Source organism: Dipodomys merriami, unplaced genomic scaffold, assembly GCF_024711535.1.
Source record: "Dipodomys merriami isolate MVZ:Mamm:240054 unplaced genomic scaffold, mDipMer1.0.p SCAF_125, whole genome shotgun sequence".
NCBI classification, from domain to species: Eukaryota; Metazoa; Chordata; class Mammalia; order Rodentia; family Heteromyidae; genus Dipodomys; species Dipodomys merriami.
The window spans coordinates 3691429-3709124 of NW_027202549.1; the positions used below are offsets into that span (position 1 = coordinate 3691429).

At 43.2% G+C, this 17696-nt stretch overlaps 2 protein-coding genes across 7 annotated transcripts in view; both read left to right on the plus strand.

The window, feature by feature from the left end:
- Positions 1-11077, plus strand: part of LOC138824096 (RNA-binding protein 6-like) — a 72038-nt gene extending 60961 nt beyond the window's left edge. For 4 of the 5 annotated variants that reach the window (XM_070017813.1, XM_070017814.1, XM_070017815.1 and 1 more), the window contains 8 exons: positions 87-172; positions 1019-1165; positions 3914-4009; positions 5407-5667; positions 6333-6407; positions 7692-7789; positions 9371-9500; positions 10832-11077. In XM_070017813.1, coding sequence (XP_069873914.1) covers positions 87-172; positions 1019-1165; positions 3914-4009; positions 5407-5667; positions 6333-6407; positions 7692-7789; positions 9371-9500; positions 10832-10957 — 1019 coding nt within the window. In that variant the 3' untranslated portion in view covers positions 10958-11077. Of the gene's footprint in view, positions 1-86; positions 173-1018; positions 1166-3913; positions 4010-5406; positions 5668-6332; positions 6408-7691; positions 7790-9370; positions 9501-9782; positions 9872-10831 lie in introns of all 5 variants that reach the window. The other variant, XR_011370988.1, reaches the window with a different exon arrangement.
- A 3902-nt stretch (positions 11078-14979) lies between these two features.
- The window catches only part of LOC138824097 (RNA-binding protein 5), a 33077-nt gene continuing 30360 nt past the window's right edge, over positions 14980-17696 (plus strand). The window contains exons 1-2 of one of the 2 annotated variants that reach the window (XM_070017817.1): positions 14980-15092; positions 16481-16554. In XM_070017817.1, coding sequence (XP_069873918.1) covers positions 16538-16554 — 17 coding nt within the window. In that variant the 5' untranslated portion in view covers positions 14980-15092; positions 16481-16537. Of the gene's footprint in view, positions 15093-15826; positions 15992-16480; positions 16555-17696 lie in introns of those variants that run through there. The other variant, XM_070017818.1, reaches the window with a different exon arrangement.

Consider the following 17696-nt stretch of genomic DNA (forward strand, 5'->3'; position numbering starts at 1 on the left):
AAGTTATTAGGCCATTCTTGGTGAGGTCCCAGTAAGAGCCTCATTGGACAGTGACTAATGTTGGCTCTGATTTTTATTTTATATAGCATCATCTGACTGCTACATATATGATTCTGCTACTGGCTACTATTATGACCCCTTGGCAGGAACTTATTATGACCCCAACACCCAGGTGAGTTTTGGCTTTGTTTTCTTTGTCCATATCCTTTTGAGAAAAACACCCATAATTTGTCACTTGAAAATATTATTCCCTGGCCAGGTGCCAGTGGCTCACACCTGTAATCCTAGCTACTCAGCAGGCTGAGATCTAAGGATTGCAGTTCAAAACCACCTGGGCAGGAAAGTTCATGAGGCTCTTACCTCCAAATTAAACAACAAAAAGCCAGAAGTGGAGCTGTGGGCTCAAGTGGTAGAGCATTGATCCAGATATCTGCTAAGGGCAGCACCCAGACCCAGGAATGGCACCAAAACAAAAAACAAAAAAAACCCAACAATTCCTGAGGGCTGGGAAAGTGGCTCAGTGGTTAGAGTGCTTGCCTCACATGCATGAGGAACGCATGAGAACCTGGGTTCGATTCCCCAGAACCACATAAGCAGAAAAAGCTGGAAGTGTTGCTGTGGCTCAAGTGGTAGAGCATTAGCCTTGAGCTGAAGAGCTAAGGGACAGCGTCCAGGTCCAGAGTTCAAGCCCCACAATCAACAAAAAATAATAATTATTCCTGGATTCTTGGAATGCTCATTGCATGAACAGTGGAAAAGTTTAAATTTATGGAATTTGAATGATGCCTATATGAAAAATTAATGCCTTGTGGCATTACAGGTAAGAATAGTGCTACTCTTGGAACAATGTACATTGGGTGATCTGGATATGTCCTGGCCCTTGGAATGAATTGATATGGATTCTTGGGCTTGTGAGTAAGAGAACTCTTTTCCTTAGAAGGATACTATGCTCCTTAGACTTGGAATTGTGGAAAAGTGAAACATTTAATAGACTTACTTCTTTTCAACTGTATCACAGCAAGAAGTCTATGTGCCTCAGGACCCTGGCTCACCTGAGGAAGAAGAAATCAAGGAAAAGAAACCTACTAATCAAGGAAAATCAAGTAGTAAGAAGGAAGTATCTAAAAGAGATAGCAAGGAGAAAAAAGACAGAGGAATGACAAGGGTAAGGCAACTTTTAAGTCTACTATCTTCTTTTGGGGGGGGGGGGGCGGTCCAGTCGTGGGGCCTGAACTCTGGGCCTGGGCGCTGTCCCTCAGCTCTTCAGCTCAAGGCGAGCGCTCTACCACTTGAGCCACAGCGCCACTTCCAGCTTTTTTCTTTTTGCTTATGTGGTGCTGAGAAATCGAACCCAGAGCCTAATGTATGCAAGGCAAGCGCTCTACCACTGAGCCACCTTCCCAGCCCCTCTTTTCTAATCTTATACTGTCATATGTAGCACTTAGCATTTTATTTCATTTTTACTGGGAGGGGGGGGGAGGGGATGTTGTGGAGAAGGGACAGTACTTAGGTTTTAGCTAAGGATTTTAGGCTTTTCAGATAGGAATTCTACTACTTGATTCACTCTCCCAGCTCATTTTGCTATCCTTTTTTTTTGGTCAGTCACTGGGCTTGAACTCTAAGCCTGGGTGTTATCCCTGAGCTCTTCAGCTCAAGGTGAATGCTCTGCCACTTGAGCCACAGTGCCACTTCCAATATTTTCCGGATAGGTTCACACTTTTTCGCTTCACCAGCCTGAACTGCAATCCTCCTACTTAAATGTCTTTTTGGCTGAGATGACAGAAATGTACCACTGTAATCAGCTGACCTTAAGGCACAGAATTCTGATCTCAGTCTACTGAATTACTGAATAACCAGGATATGTCTTGTCTGTCTCTCTGTCTCTCTGTCTCTCTCTCTCTCTCTCTGTCTCTGTCTCTCTCTCTCTCTCTCTTTCTCTCTCTCGCTCTCTTCTCTAGTACTGGGGTTTGAACTCAAGGCCTTGCAATTCCTATTTGTTGCTTGTTTCATTACCACTTAAACCATGTCTTCCACCCAGCTTTTTGTTGTTGTCGTCGTTGGTTGTGGTGCTTTGAACATGGGTCTGGGCACAGGACCTAGGCACCGTTGTTGAGCTCTTTTGCTCAAGGCTAGCACTCTATCACTTCCACAGCTCTACTTCTTGCCCTTTCAGGAGTTTAGTGGTGATAAGAATCTTATAGACTTTATTGATGGGGCTGACTTTGAACTGCAATCCTCAGAGCTCAGCCTCTCCTGAGTAGTAGGATTATAAGCTTCAGACACCAGGGCCCAGCCAGCCCAGCTTTTTGCTGATTATTTTGGATATGGAATCAATGGACTTTTCTTCTGAACCTCTATCCCTGGATCTCAGTCAGTATCCTAAGTTAGTAGGATTACAGGAATGAGGCACAGGTATGCAGCTAATATTTTTTTCCTTAGAATAAACTGCTTCCTGGTACCAGTGACTCATGAGTGAAGTTCTAGCACCTCAGGAGGCTGAGATCTGAGGATTGCCAGACCAGGCAGGAAAGTGTGTGAACCCTTTTTTTTTTGGGGGGGGGGGAGGTCTGGTTGTGGGGCCTGGGCGCTGTCCCTCAGATCTTCAGCTCAAGGCTAGTGCTCTACCACTTGAGCCACAACGCCACTTCTGGCTTTTTTCTTTTTTGCTTATGTGGTGCAGAGGAATCGAACCCAGGGCCTTAGGCATGCAAGGCAAGCACTCTACCACTGAGTCACCTTCCCAGCCTCAAGTGTGTGAACTCTTTTTTTTTTTTTTGGTCCGGTTGTGGGGCTTGCACTATGGGCCTGGGCGCTGGCCCTCAGCCCTTCAGCTCAAGGCTAGCACTCTACCACTTGAGCCACAGCACCACTTTCGGCTTTTTTCTTTTTGCTTATGTGGTGCTGAGGAATCGAACCCAGGGCCTCGAGCATGCAAGGCAAGCGCTCTACCACTGAGCCACCTTCCCAGCCCCAGTATGTGAACTCTTATCTCTGCTAAACTACAAAAAAAAAAGCTGGAAGTGGAGCTGTGGCTGAAGTGGTAGAGTGCTAGCCTTGAGCACAAAAGCTCAGGGACAATGCCCAAGCTATATGTAAATGTCTCATCTGGTGCCTACCATAATAATAATCACATAATCTATACTAAATGTTATATGGGATTTTGTTTGGTTGGCTGATTTTTGGTTCTGGTGATTGAACCCAGGGACTTTCACAGATTAGGCAGATGGTCTACTGCTGAACTATATCCCAAGCTCTAAAATAATTAAGTTAGTAAAGACTTTAGCCAGTGGCTCACACCTGTAATCCTACTCAGGAGGTTGAGATCTGAAGACCATGGTTCAAAGCCAGCCTGGGTAGGAAAGTCTGAGACTCTTATCTCCAATTAACCACCAGAAAACCAGAAGTGGCACTATGGCTTAAGTGGTAGAGTGCCAGCCTTGAGCTGAACAGCTTAGGGACAGTGCCCAGGCCCAGAGTTTAAGCCCCACACCTGACCTTCCTCCCTCTTCTCCTCTCCCCCCCCAAAAAAGGTCTCTATATTTCAGAAGTACTTATAGCAACATTATACATACTTGGAGGTTCAGAAAACCAGACAAATCAATGGGGCTTTTTTTTTTTTTTTGGTCTGTTGTGGGGTTTGAGCTCAGGGCCGGGGCACTGTCACTGAGCTTTTGTGCTCAAGGCTAGTGCTCTACCACTTTGAGCCACAGTACCACTTCTGGTTTTCTGGTGGCTAATTGGAGATAAGAGTCTCATGGACTTTTTTCTGCTAGGGCTGGCTTTGAACTGTGATCCTCAGATCCTCATCTCAGTAACTAGAATTATGAAGAGCCATTAGTACCCAGCTAGGGTTAACTCTTAACCTAGTTGTTATGAATGAATATCATATAAGATTACCTCTGGTTTGGCTTAGTTTCAAGAAAATGTCAGTGAGGGGAAGCCTCCCCCAGAAGACGTCTTTAAGAAGCCTCTGCCTCCCACTGTGAAGAAAGAAGAGAGTCCCCCTCCAGTAAGTCCCTCTCCTTAAGGTTCTTTGAGCTTCTTCGAAAGGTTGGTACTTTCAATCTCTTGTATCTCACAAATACGGACTCTGTATATGTGAATATGTACCTATGAGATACCTAAAAGAGTAAGATACTTTTTGCCAGTTCCACCTTATTAATTCATCTCATTGTAGCATCTACCCACATCATTTACCCATATCTTTTCTCAGGAGCCAGTTCTTTCTGAATGCTTTTTAAGGTGGCTTTTAGTATACCTCTGAAATCACTTAGTTATTATATACCACTTATTATGTATCACTATATATAGCTTTGATGAACTTTTTGTTTCTTTGCAGGGATGGGAAACCTTTTTTCTGCCAGGGGCCATTTGTATTTTTTTTTTTTTTTTTTTTTTTTGGGTCCGGTCTTGGGGCCTGAACTCTGGGCCTGGGTGCTGTCCCTCAGCTCTTCAGCTCAAGGCTAGCGCTCTACCACTTGAGCCCACAGCGCCACTTCTGGCTTTTTTCTTTTTTCTTATGTGGTGCTGAGGAATCGAACCCAGGGCCTCAGGCATGCAAGGCAAGCACTCTACCACTGAGCCACCTTCCCAGCCCTATTGTTATAAGTTTATAGCGGGGTTACAGTTACATAAGTCAGGTAAAAGAATACATTTCTTTTTGGACAATGTCACCTCTTCCCTCCCAGTTCATTTGGATATTTATAATATTCATGAACAACAAAAATTAATACAAGTAGACAGCCATAGGCAGCTGACAGGAAGCATTGGGAATCATGCTGTGTCTGTCCCATCATGAATCAAATGATTTTGCAGGCTTTATATGGCCCTTAGGTCAGATTCCCCACCCCCAGACAGTGATTTAGAGGTGTTCCTCACTTCTTTATAAAAATTTGTTAATTCTTTTGCTATTTTCTTTTTTTTTTGGGGGGGGGGTCTGGTCGTGGGGCCTGAACTCTGGGCCTGGATGCTGTCCCTCAGCTCTTCAGCTCAAGGCTAGCGCTCTACCACTTGAGCCACAGTGCCACTTCCGGCTTTTTTCTTAGGTGGTGCTGAGGAATCGAACCCAGGGCCTCAGGCATACAAGGCAAGCGCTCTACCACTGAGCCACCTTCCCAGCCCTCTTTTGCTATTTTCTATGCATATTCCCTTTTCTCTATCTTCTCTTCATTCTCTTGCTAAAATCATTTACATGGGAACTTCTCTGTTTTACAGTAAGCCAGGGACATAATCAAACTCTAGTCATAATGCTTTCATCTAGGAAATGGACAACAAGGTTATTGGTCCAGTTTTAAATCCAGGTTGTTACTGCAACTAAAGGAGGACAAAGGAGATACATCAGAATATCTAAAAAATGGGCCCCCAAATGTAGGTTGAGTTTGATGTTGATCCTTGGCCTTCTTCCAGCCTAAGGTAGTAAACCCATTGATTGGCCTCCTGGGTGAATATGGAGGAGACAGTGACTATGAAGAAGAAGAGGAAGAAGAACAGACCCCTCCCCTGCAGCCTCGCACAGCACAGCCCCAACAGCGGGAAGAGCTGACCAAGAAGGAGAATGAAGAAGACAAACTCACTGACTGGAATAAACTGGCTTGTCTGCTCTGCAGAAGGCAGTTTCCCAATAAAGAAGTTCTAATCAAACACCAGCAGCTGTCAGATCTGCACAAGGTATTATTTATACTTAACTGATCTTAGCCAAAAGGCTGAGAAGTGATGTGAGTCCATGATGTTTTAGATTTTGACTCTTAGCATTGATGAAACATTATGGGAATAAAGGAGCTTATGCTATTTTTCCTTGACCTATATTGTCTCCAGTTCCTATCAGTTGGACTTGAATCAAATTCAAAAATGAATTTTGTTCCATTTTTTATTCATGAATTGCTTTGAATTAAGACTGCCCCCCACTTTAAAGAAGTTCAGAGTACAGACCGAAGACAAGCAATATGACTATGACACCAGATACAAACGATTAGTAGAAAGAAAGTTGACTTCACTGAGTTTATCATTTTAGTTTTGCCACTAACTTAATAGTTAGATCTCAGACCTTTTCTTCTTTGGTACTTGGCAGCTTCACCTGGTTTTTCTCCATCTGTAACAATATGCAGTTCTCCCTATAAGTGATTCAACACTGCTATCTCTTCATGTAGTGATTATTGTTATGAACTCCAGTCTTCCTATTTATAACCAAGGAGCCAAATTATGAACAAAGCTTCTAGATGGACTCATGTCCTTTCATACTCCCAGAAGATGTTGTAAGATAAGAACTGTATTTAAATTTTCTCTCAATACAGAAACCACTTTTACTAGGCTTACAGAATTCCTTCTTTTCTCAGCAAAACTTAGAAATCCACCGGAAGATCAAACAGTCGGAGCAGGAATTAGCTTACCTGGAGAGGAGAGAACGGGAGGTAAATTTTGATTGTTACTCCTTAACCTCTAACTGCTTTTGTTCTATGATGTATACTTTAAAAATCACTTTATAGGCTATACTTATCACTCTTCACAAGAAGACAAAGAACAAGACAGAGGTCCCAAAACATGATATATATACATTACTTACTTTTTCTACATTGAAATGGATACATTTTATTGTTGGTAGAATTGATATTTTCCTAAATGGTGGTATTAAGTTCTCCAGATAGATAAAATAGCATTCTTCTTTCTTCCTCAGCTTTTAAATCAGTTGTAAAAAAGGAAGGAGTTAGGCAGGGCAGCTAAATACCATCTTTCACTATTAAATTTTAGACTAAGTTGAAAAAGGCTTAGTGTGAGAGCTAAATGGACTTACTAAACAGCATGAGTATATAGACTCACTGGGCCCAATCATGAGATCCAGTTGGCTTGGGTAGGTTTTTCATGTTAGTTAAGAATCTATGATTGGCCGGGCACCGGTGGCTCACGCTTGTAATCCTAGCTACTCAGGAGGCTGAGATCTGAGGATCACAGTTCAAAGCCAGCCCAGACAGGAAAGTGTAAGACTCTTATCTCCAATAAACCACTAGAAACCCGAAGTGGCACTGGGGCTCAAGCGGTAGAGCGCTTGCCTTGAGCTGAAGAGCAGAGAGATAGCACCCAAGCCCAGGGTTCAAGCCCCATGACCGACCAAAAAAAAAAAAAAAAGAATCTCTGATTAGTCATGGTGGTTCACATCTGTAATCCCAGCAACTCAGAAGTCTAAATAGCAAGAAGGACCACAAGTTTGAGGCCAGACTGAATTACATACCAAGGTTATGTCTCAAAAAAAAAAAAAAAAAAAAGATAAATGAGACTATAGGCATGGGTTAAATGGTACAGTATTTGTGTCATAAGTACAAGTCCCTGAATTCAAATCCCAGCGTTATAATTAATTAAATCCATCTATAGAGGTCTATGGAGGAATCTTCTGCTTCTGCTTTACATAAAGGGAAAAGGTAGCTGAGCTCAGGTATACCAGCTTTATTCTCTACAAATTTGCCAGTCAGAAAACTCACTGCTTTCCTTAGAAGAATGTGGAGGAATGAAAGTTCAGGAGGGACCAATTGAGTTATCCTTCACATTTGAAAAAAAAAAAAAATCAAAGATTCAGATGAGCCCAGTCTGGGTACATAGCAAAACCCTATTATTTCCACCTCAAAATTAGCAGTTGAATAGAGCTTCCCAATACATCAACCCCTTCTGGTGAAAAATCTCAGGTCTGTTCTGCTCACCAACAGGGGAGATTTAAAGAAAAAGGAAATGATCGCAGGGAAAAGCTCCAATCTTTTGACTCTCCAGAAAGGAAACGGATCAAATACTCCAGAGAAACTGACAGGTATGACAGAAATTCTTCATTCACCCATAGCTTCAAGACCTAGTAATAAAATCATCTTCTCCAAGTATTATTTTTTGATGATATGTACAGTGAATAGAGGAAGTTTAGGCAATAATATGTCTTACAAAATAGAGAAATCCAATGAGAACTCGAATAACAGGAGGGCATTTCAGTTGGAGGAAACTACATACAAGTACAAAAAAGCTTATGATGGGGGCCAGGATAGTGGCTCAGTGGTAGAGTGCTTGCCTTGGGTGCATGAGGCCCTGGGTTAGATTCCTAAGCACCACATAAGCAGAATAGCTGGAAGTGGCAGTGTGGCTCAAGTGGTAGAGCGCTAGCCTTGAGCTGAAGAGCGGAGAGACAGTGCCCAGGCCCAGAGTTCAGGTCCCACGACTGACCAAAATAAAAGCTTATGATGTATTGAGGAGTTACAAGTTATTTGATGAGCAATACATTCTGCTCAATTGCAGAAAATAAGCCTAGTCCAAAGATGGAGGCCACTTCATGAGGTTTGTACACCTTGAACACCATGCTAAGATTTTTTTCATTAGGGGAACCTGGAATGACTTTTAAGCAGCATATTAATCTAGCTTTGCTTTTTAGAGGTTGCTAAGTATGTGGAAGATGAGTTTGTAGAGAATTGTGCAGCTTGTGTTGTGAGTCAAGTGAAAGATCATGATGTTCTGAGAACAGTCTGTGAATGTGTTAAATCTACCAGGCTTATTAAAAACAGTGGCTCAAGCCTATAATCCTAGCTACTTGAGAAGCAGAGATTTGGAGGACCACAGAGGCCAACCTAGGGGTAAAAAAGTTTGCAAAGCTGGCACCACTGGCTCCTATAATCCTAGCTACTCAGGAGCCTGAGACCTGAAGGATCAAAACCAACCTGAGCAGAATCATTTGTGAGATTCCATCTCCAATTCTCCAACAAAATGTAGGACTAGACCAGGTACCAGTAGCTCAAACCTGTAATCATAGCTACTCAGATTTGAGGACCGGGGTTTGAAGCTAACTTGGGCAGGAAAGCCCTTATAAGACTCTTATCTTCAGTTAACCACTAAAAGAAAGAAGCTAGAAATGGAGCTGTGGATCAAGTGCTAGAGCACTAGCCTTGAGCACAAAAGCTCAGGGACAGTGCCTGGTTCCTAAGTTCAAGCCAGTCTAGCCTCATGTAAATTTAACCTTTGTGAATTCCTACCAATTTTCTCCTGGACAAATGGTTTGTCTTCCTTTCTTCTTATACTTCTAGGTCATAAACTCTTCCATTTCAGATACACATTCCTGTTGAAACTCATTTTAGATGATGAACCCATTAGAGTTTGTATTCCCAAATTGTATTGCTGTAGTAGATATTCACTGCACCTAATCTTTGCTTCTTTCTTGTGTCCTTTCCCATAAACAGGACCAAATCTCACTCATTGCTGTATTCCCAGAACAAGCTTAGCATACAGGTAGTAGATACTGAGTAGTATTACTTTATATACTTTATAGGAGGCAGATCTGAATCAAGAAGACAGAGGTATTTGTTAAGCTCACAGCAGGTCACCTTGGAAGTAATGTTATATCTGCTTCTTATAGTGATCATAACCCTGTTGATAAAGAAGACTTAGACACTAGCAGCAAAGGAGGCTGTGCCCACCAGACTACTGGCTGGAGGAAAGGAGCTGGACTGGGATATAGTCATCCTGGATTGGGTTCGTCTGAAGAGGTGAAATGGTTTCTGTTTTGTCTGGGGCTATGTGATCCTGGAATATAGTTCACTCTCACTCTCTGGCCTAGAGTGAGTGTTATCCTTGCCTTTCAGCTGGGATTTTTTTTTTTCTACCATAGATGTAGGGTGTGAGAATTGAGGAACCCTTCTCCCTTCCCCCTGCCCCCCCCACCCCTTCCCATTTGAACTAGAGATTGAACTCTTGTGCCTTGTACTTTCTGGGTAAGCACTCTTACCATTTGAGCCAGGAACCTCTCAGTCTTGATCTTTATGTTATAGCATGGCGTGCTGGGCCCTTGGATGTTTGATTGGTGATAGGAAGAAGAGGGAGAAGTTGAAATGGGGTTCATCATACTTTTACATAAAGGGTAAGCATTGAGGCAGTATGAGACTCCATCAGTTTGAGAATAAAGGCTCATTTAGTAAAAAGAACCAATGAGCCAGGTGCCGGTGGCTCCTTACTACTCAGGAGACTTGTAATCCTCACTATGAGGATCATGGTTCAAAGCCAATCTGTGCAGGAAAGTCTATGAGACTCTTATCTCTAATAAACTATCAAGCCAGAAGTGGAGCTGTGGCTCAAGTGGTAGAACACCAGCCTTGAGTAAGCAGCTCAGAGACAAGCCTACAGGCCCTGAGTTCAAGCCCAAGGACTAGCATCCCCCCCCCGCCCTCCCCAAAAAAAGAGCAATAGAAGGTACAAAAGTCAGAGACATCTGCTATGAAAAGAATTGTAAACAGCCATCTTTATTGGCTAAAATGTTAAGAGAATGTAGTTAGTGCTGGCTTTGAGGAAGGAAATACTCATATTTCAGGAAGAGCCTTAAGAAAAACTGATCAATCTGGGCACTAGAATCATGCTTTAATTCTAGCTATTCAGAAGACTGAGATCTGAGGATTGAAGTTTTAAGTCATCCCACACAGGTAGAGACTTACCTTCAGCTAACCAGGTAAAAGCTGAAAGTGGCTCAAGTGGTAGAGTGCCAGCCTTGAGTGAAAAAGCTAAACAAAAGCATGAGGCTTTAAGTCCAAACCCCAGTACTAGCACAACAAAAGAAAAAGAAAAGGTGATCAGAGGAAAATTTGTCCCTTTGGGGAAAATGCCTGCACAGGAGATTAATTTCTTTCCTTTAGAGTTTCTTATACCTCCTGTATGAGGTCATGGTGCACCGTCCCTCTTTATTCATCTTGGATATTTAATGTAAACATCTTAAAAATTATCCTGTATCTTGCTCTATATTGCTCTAGAAATGCTTGTGATCAAAGATGAATTAACTCTGAAGCTAAGTGATTCAGAGGTCCCATTCATTCTTTGTCTTTTTTTGCAGACTGAAGGCCGAATGAGGGGACCTGGTGTTGGGACACCAGGAAGAATCAGCAAGAGACAGTCTAATGAGACTTACCGAGATGCTGTTCGAAGAGTCATGTTTGCTCGGTATAAAGAACTAGATTAAGAATGGAGACAAGTCCTACAGGACAAAACCTCCTTCTTGTTTTGTTTGTCTGTCTCTCCTTTTGTTTTGTTACTGTTCTTGCTGCTAGAACTTTTTTAAATAAACTTTTTTTCAATGTGATTATATTTTGTAAACATTTCCCTCAAAGATAAAAAGAGGGTAGAGTTAATGGTAGGAGGTAGAGAAGGCCTAAGTGTGGGCTTATCTGAAATGGTAGCTACTTCCAAAATGAGCCTGGAAACACTACCTTCTGGCCACATGAGAGAGTAGAGGAGCATAGTGATGTGAATGCTAAGTTCATTCATCCAGTCAATGAAAATAGCATCTCATTATTTATGTCTATTTTTTAGTTAACTGCTAAAGTGGATCACATTTTCTTTTTTTGGGGGGGGGGTCGGGTCGTGGGGCCTGAACTCTAGGCCTGGGCGCTGTCCCTCAGCTCTTCAGCTCAAGGCTAGCACTCTACCACTTGAGCCACAGCGCCACTTCCGGCTTTTTTCTTATGTGGTGCTGAGGAAGAACCCAGGGCCTCGAGCATGCAAGGCAAGTGCTCTACCACTGAGCCACCTTCCCAGCCCATGGATCACATTTTCATATGCTGTTTTACTACTCATTATAGCTTTGAAAGCTCTCTTTTGACCTTCCTGTTGGAGAGGGGACAGTGCAATGGCTATTTCTCTGAGTACCTTCTGGATGCTTAATGTTTCATATTTTGTATAATCACTACAAGTTACCCTAAGATAATCACTCCTTTCCAACCACCAGTCCAGAGCTAAAACTCACAGAGATCTGCCCTCTTTTAAATCTTTCTCAGCCTACTATCATAACATGTACTATTTCACGAAGATTGCTTCAAAAGACAGCTTTGGAGCAGGGTGCCAGTGGCTCACGCCTATAATCCTCAGGAGGCTGAGATGTGAGGATTGTGGTTCAAAGCCAGCCCTGGCAGGAAAGTCCCTGTGAGACTCTTACCTCCAATTAACTACCAGAAAACCTAAAGTGGTGCTGTGGCTCAAGTGGTAGAGCGTTAGAGTGCTTGCCTGGAGCTGAAGAGCTCCAGAGTTCAAGGCCCATAACAGACAAAAAAAAAAAGACAGCTTTGAGGGGAAAAAAGTGTTTGAAGTTTAAAGGAATACTTTATGAACCCATAACAACTTTTTTATTTTGGGGGAGGGGTGTCCGGTCGTGGGGCCTGAACTCTGGGCCTGGACGCTGTCCCTCAGCTCTTCAGTTCAAGGCTAGCGCTTTACCACTTGAGCCACAGCGCCACTTCCGGCTTTTTTCTTTTTGCTTATGTGGTGCTGAGGAATCGAACCCAGGGCCTCAGGCATGCAAGGCAAGCGCTCTACCACTGAGCCACCTTCCCAGCCCCCCCCTTTTTTTTTAATGGTACTAAGATTTGAAAATATATGGCCAGAGTCTGAAGTAGGAGGATGAAGAGTTCCAAGACCAACCCTTTTCTTGGGAAAGAAAGAAGTAGGGCACCATTAGCACATGTATAATAATCCTAGCTACTCAGGAGGCCGAGTTCTGAGAATCTCTGATTTATAGTTAGCCTAGACATAAAATTCTGAGAAGTCTTAACTTAAAAAAAAAAGGCAAAAAAAAAAAAAGAGAGAGGTAGAGGTGTAGCTCAAGTGGAAAAAGCATCAGGATCTTGATGCCCAGTACTAGCAAAAGAAAAAGAGAGAAATACAGGTTTGGCATGTGTGCATAAAAAGAGAGATGGGAGAAGATCAAAGTTAACTATAATTCCCAAATCCAAAGATTTCTTCCATTTGTTGTCATGGTTCTGATTATCTAGATTTTCCAGTGTCTTAACACCTAATATAGAGAGTAAATCAAAATTAAAACAAAGTTACTTTTCTAGAAAATAGATATTCCAAGGTATTTTAATTTCTTGATTTGGAAACTCATTAATGTTCTTCATTTACTCTTTTTTGTTGTTTTGTGGTACTAGGGATGAGATCCAAGGCCTCCTACATGCTAGGGTAAGTGGTCTACCACTGAGTGGCACTCATAGCCATCCACATATTCTTAACTATTTCTTCTTACTAAGAGAAAGGAGTAATAGAGTAGCACTTTTCTGTTACTGATACATATCTTCCTCTACCTTAGTCTAGTTTTTCAATCTGTGTATATGACCTGAACATATACCTATAAATAATGCCAGAAGGTAAGCTATCTCAACAGTATATATAGAAACACCATCTTACTAACAAAAGCCCAAAATATATCCTGAATTTTTTCTGTCATAAATTTTACACTTTGAAGCCAGGCACTGGTGGCTCATACCTATAATCCTAGCTACTCAGGAGGCTGAGATCTGAGGATCACGGTTCAAAGCCAGCCCAGGCAGGAAAGTCCATGAGACTCATATCTCCAATAAACCACCAGAAAACCAGAAGTGGCGCTGTGGCTCAAGTGGTAGAGCACTAGCCGTGAGCTGAAGAGCTGAGGGACAGTGCTCAGGCCCAGAGTTCAAGCCCCACAACCGACAAAAAAAATTTTTTTTTTTACACTTTGAGCTTTGGTAATTGATTTGTTCCTTCAACAAATTCTGAATATGAACTATGTGCTAGGAGCCAGTAGCTAGACAATGGAGGATAAGGAGTAAGCTAACCAAGTCTCTGCCTTTCTGGAGTTTGCATTGTATCAGTTAAGGAGATGGGCTCTGAAACAAAACTAGTTCAACTTCCAGTTCCTACACTATTATCTCTATACGGCCTCTTACATCTGTAAAACAAGGACAGTGATTTCTTTGACTAGGACTGCAGATATTTAGAAGTGGCCAAATTCTATCTATATACTTTGAAGGCAGAGTCAAGGGTTTTGTTGACAGATTGGATATGAAAAAAATTATAACTACTTCCAAGATTTTTGTCCTGAATAATGGGAAGCAGAGAATTGCCATTTCCAAGCTAAGGAAGGTGATTAGAATGTTTTTTTTTGTTTTGTTTTGTTTTGGTTTTTTTGTGCCAGTACTGGAGCTTGAGCTCAGGATGCTGGTGCTGTCCTGTAGCATTTTTACTCAAGGGCCAGCACTCTAACCACTTGGGCCACAGCTCCACTTTCCAGCTTTTTGGTGGTTTGTTGAAGATAAGAACCTTACAGCCTGGCTGATGGCTCATGCCTGTAATCCTAACTACTGAGGAGGCTAAGATCTGAGGACCTCGGTTCAAAGCCAGCCCAGGCAGGAAAGTTCATGAGATTCTTATCTGCAATAAACCACTCAGAAAACGGGAAGTGGCACTGTGGCTCAAGTGGTAGAACACTAGCCTTGAGCTGAAGAGCTGAGGGACAGTGCCCAGGCCCAGAGTTCAAGCCCCACAACCAACCAAAACAACAACAACAAAAAAACAGACTTTATTAACAAAAACAGACTTTATTGCTAAAGCTGGCTTTTCAAGTATTAACTGTAAAATTCTGTTTAATGATGGTGTGTGTGTGAGAGAGAGAGAGAGCGCCTTACAGACTTTTATTGCTGGGGTTGGCTTTTTAAGTATTAACTGTTAAATTCTGTTTAATGATGGTGTGTGTGTGTAAGAGAGAGAGAGATACGGTATCCTAAAAACCTACCTACAGAAGTCTCAATTTACATAAACATCCAATTCCTCATCAGAAAAAAGGGGATTAATACCATTTCAAATTGTGAAGATTAAAGCATATAACACAAAATCAAACCCAAATCCAGTGAAGTGATTAATAACACTCCTTTAGAAACCGTATTAAACATATTTTACATGGTGTCAGGCGCTTTACAGCAAGAGCAACTAATTTCTATGCCTAACAGAAACTCTAAAAGCTCTTATGTGGGCCCTCACAAGTAGGCCAGCAACTCTGTTGAGGGTTAGAAAAAAGCGAAATACGAAAGAGATTAAACACGGAGTAGTGACAGGCTGCCCTGGTGACTACGTTTCCCGGCAGCCCTTGCGCAGCCAGCCGACTTCGCTGATTGGACGCCTGTGCAGAACGGGTGTCCGGGCAGAAGGAGGGGGGGGGGGGGATAGGCGCGAGGTAGTGTGGGTAGGAGAAGGCGGTCGGCGGAGTCGCCATTTTGTGGAGCGGCCGAACCCTTGCAGGAGGTTCTGGGACGCAGAACCGCTACGGCTGCTGCTTCTCTTTCTCTTAGGGGGTGAGTGTGGGTCCGTCCGTAACAACCATGGGTATTTGCCGTTGGTAGCGTTCCCTGAGGTTTCCCGACACTTGACAGGCCCTAGCGGGATCCCTCCGGGGACGGAACTACCTCCAAACGTTGAAAGGCCGCGCCCCTCCCGCCAGTTCTGTCAGCTTCCAGAGGTCGCCCCCAGCGGAGCCCAGCCCTGACTCCACTTCTTTCGAGCTGTACATTTGCCGCCCTGGCTGGAACGGAACGGCGGAACTTGTCTTGGGTCCCGCGGGCACCACTCGGCGGTGCCCGGGGCAGACTTTGTAAGCCTCCATCGCCCCGCCACTGCAACGGAATCGCGCTGCGCCCGAGGCCGCTCGGCGGCGGCGGCGGTCGGCGAGCGGGGAGGGGGCGTCTGCCGGGGCCGGGGAAAAGCCCGGCCACAGACCCGGGGCCACAGACCCGGGCTCGCTCTCTCCGCCGCCACCCTCAGCCGAGGCGGGTGCGGGCGCCCCGACGGGTAATGCGAGGGGCGGCCTCGCGACGCCTTCGCCTCCCCCGGCGGCGCTCTCACTTATTCATTCAACACATGTTCACCGGGGCCCGGTTTTTAGATGAGGCGCTCGAGACTGCAGTAACTGGTTTCCTCGGACCTTGGAAGCGTCGAACGCGGTCCAGCTTTATGATGTTTGATTACAACCTGGGGGAGGGGACGGGGCGCTTTTCGGGGGCGCCGGGGGAGGGTGGAAGGCGAGGAGGCGGTTTGTTATACTCCGTGGTCGCGGGCTCCGGGCTCAGAGGCCCTGGTGGTGATTACAGAAGAATTAAGTCTAGGTTTGCCCTAATTCTTTCCTGAAATAAAGATTTGGATCCGGCTTGGCGTTTATAAATTGACGATTTCAGTCAGATCGTTCCAGCTGTTTAAGGTTGTTGGGTTTGTTTTTTGTTGTGGGCTTTTTTTTTTTTTTTTCATTTTTCATCCGAAAATTTTGACTTTACTGTTTCATTGTTTCAGTGTTGAATTTTATGAAAATCAAGACACTTTGGTTAATAATGGTTTAACGGTCAACTACCCCCATTGATTTGATTCAGAATGCAATGAGCTAATTACAACTCTGCCCTTTTTGCTTTGTAATCCTAAATTAGGAGAAATGACTCTTCTGCATGCTTGCTTTCTGGGAGTCTTTAATACATTAAACTATGCTTTATTTTACTGCTGTGCGTATTCTTAACAAATTGTTAGCATAATTTTAATGTTGACAGATTGCTACCTTATCCCCTCCCCCCTACCTTAGATAATACCTTAACAATTTGATGAAGATTTGATGAAATCCCGGCCTCAGTAGTATCTCAGCTTATAGAACAATTGACCTAAGTTATATCCAAAATTTGCAACCATCTCTTTTGTTTCCTAGAAAAAAAATTAAAAAATTAAGCCTTTTGGATCCTCGTGTTAGATCTTCAGTAGGACAATGGGTTCAGACAAACGGTAAGTTACTACTACTTTACAGGCCATTGATCTCAACATTTCAGTAAGAACTAGCTATACAAAATTGAATATCACAGAAATATTTGAGCATCTGTTTTGTTTCAGGCATTGTTAATGAGCACCTCATGATCCTGCCCTCACGAACTAGTGAGGCATTAAAAGTACTATGTGAACCATGCTATGATGTTTTAAATGCTGTTAGAACATAGAGAGGAAGCATGTTTTTTCTTGCACACAGCAAAGAAAGCTTCCTGGAGAAAATACTGAAGGTTGAATAGGAATCAGGCAAAGGAGAGCAGGGTGAGGTAGGTCACTGAGGGTTCCAAGTACGGGCAACAGCCTATTCAGAAGCCAAGAGATCATACAATCTTGGTATTTAATAGCACAGTGCCTGGCTGGGACAAGCAGCTGTAAATGTTAGTTATTATTGTCCCCTGAATAGCAAGATGCTCCAGGTTTGTAGAGCTGAGACACTTAGAACTTTGTTGTTACATGAAGTAAAAAAGTCAAAGAATTAGTAGAGAATTAAGTTGAGGAGATATGCCTTCTGTGTCACCTATAGTTTGTCCTTCTCAAGACCATTTGACTTAAAAACACAGTCTTACTGGGCTATCCATCTTTTTTTTTTCCCCCTCGGTTGTGGGGCTTGAACTCTTGGCCTAAGGGCTGTCTCTCAGCTCTTTAGCTCAAGGGAGTGCTCTACCACTTGAGCCATAGCGCCATGTCCAGTTTTCTGAGTGGTTTATTAGAGAGAAGAGTCTCATGGACTTTCCTGCCCAGGCTAGCTTTGAACTGCAATCCTCAGATCTCAGCCTCCTGAGTAGCTTAGGATTACAGGCTTGAGCCACTGGTGCCCAGCTTCCATCTTCTTAATTAATATTGAAGGCAGTCCCTGTGATAGATCAAATTGACAGCCCAGAGTAACATGTTTATGTCACATAGTGTCAGCATTTTAATGCTATGGCACATTTGTGGTTCCAAGTTAACTTACTGGGTTAACATCTACTCTTTAGACTTTCAGTCTCAAACATGAAGTATTCTGTTTCCATTTTTTTATTAAATATGCTTATTTTAAATAAGTCTCTTCCCAAGCCTTTCTTTTCTCTTTATAGTTTTATAAACGTGTTCTGTGATTTGTTGGG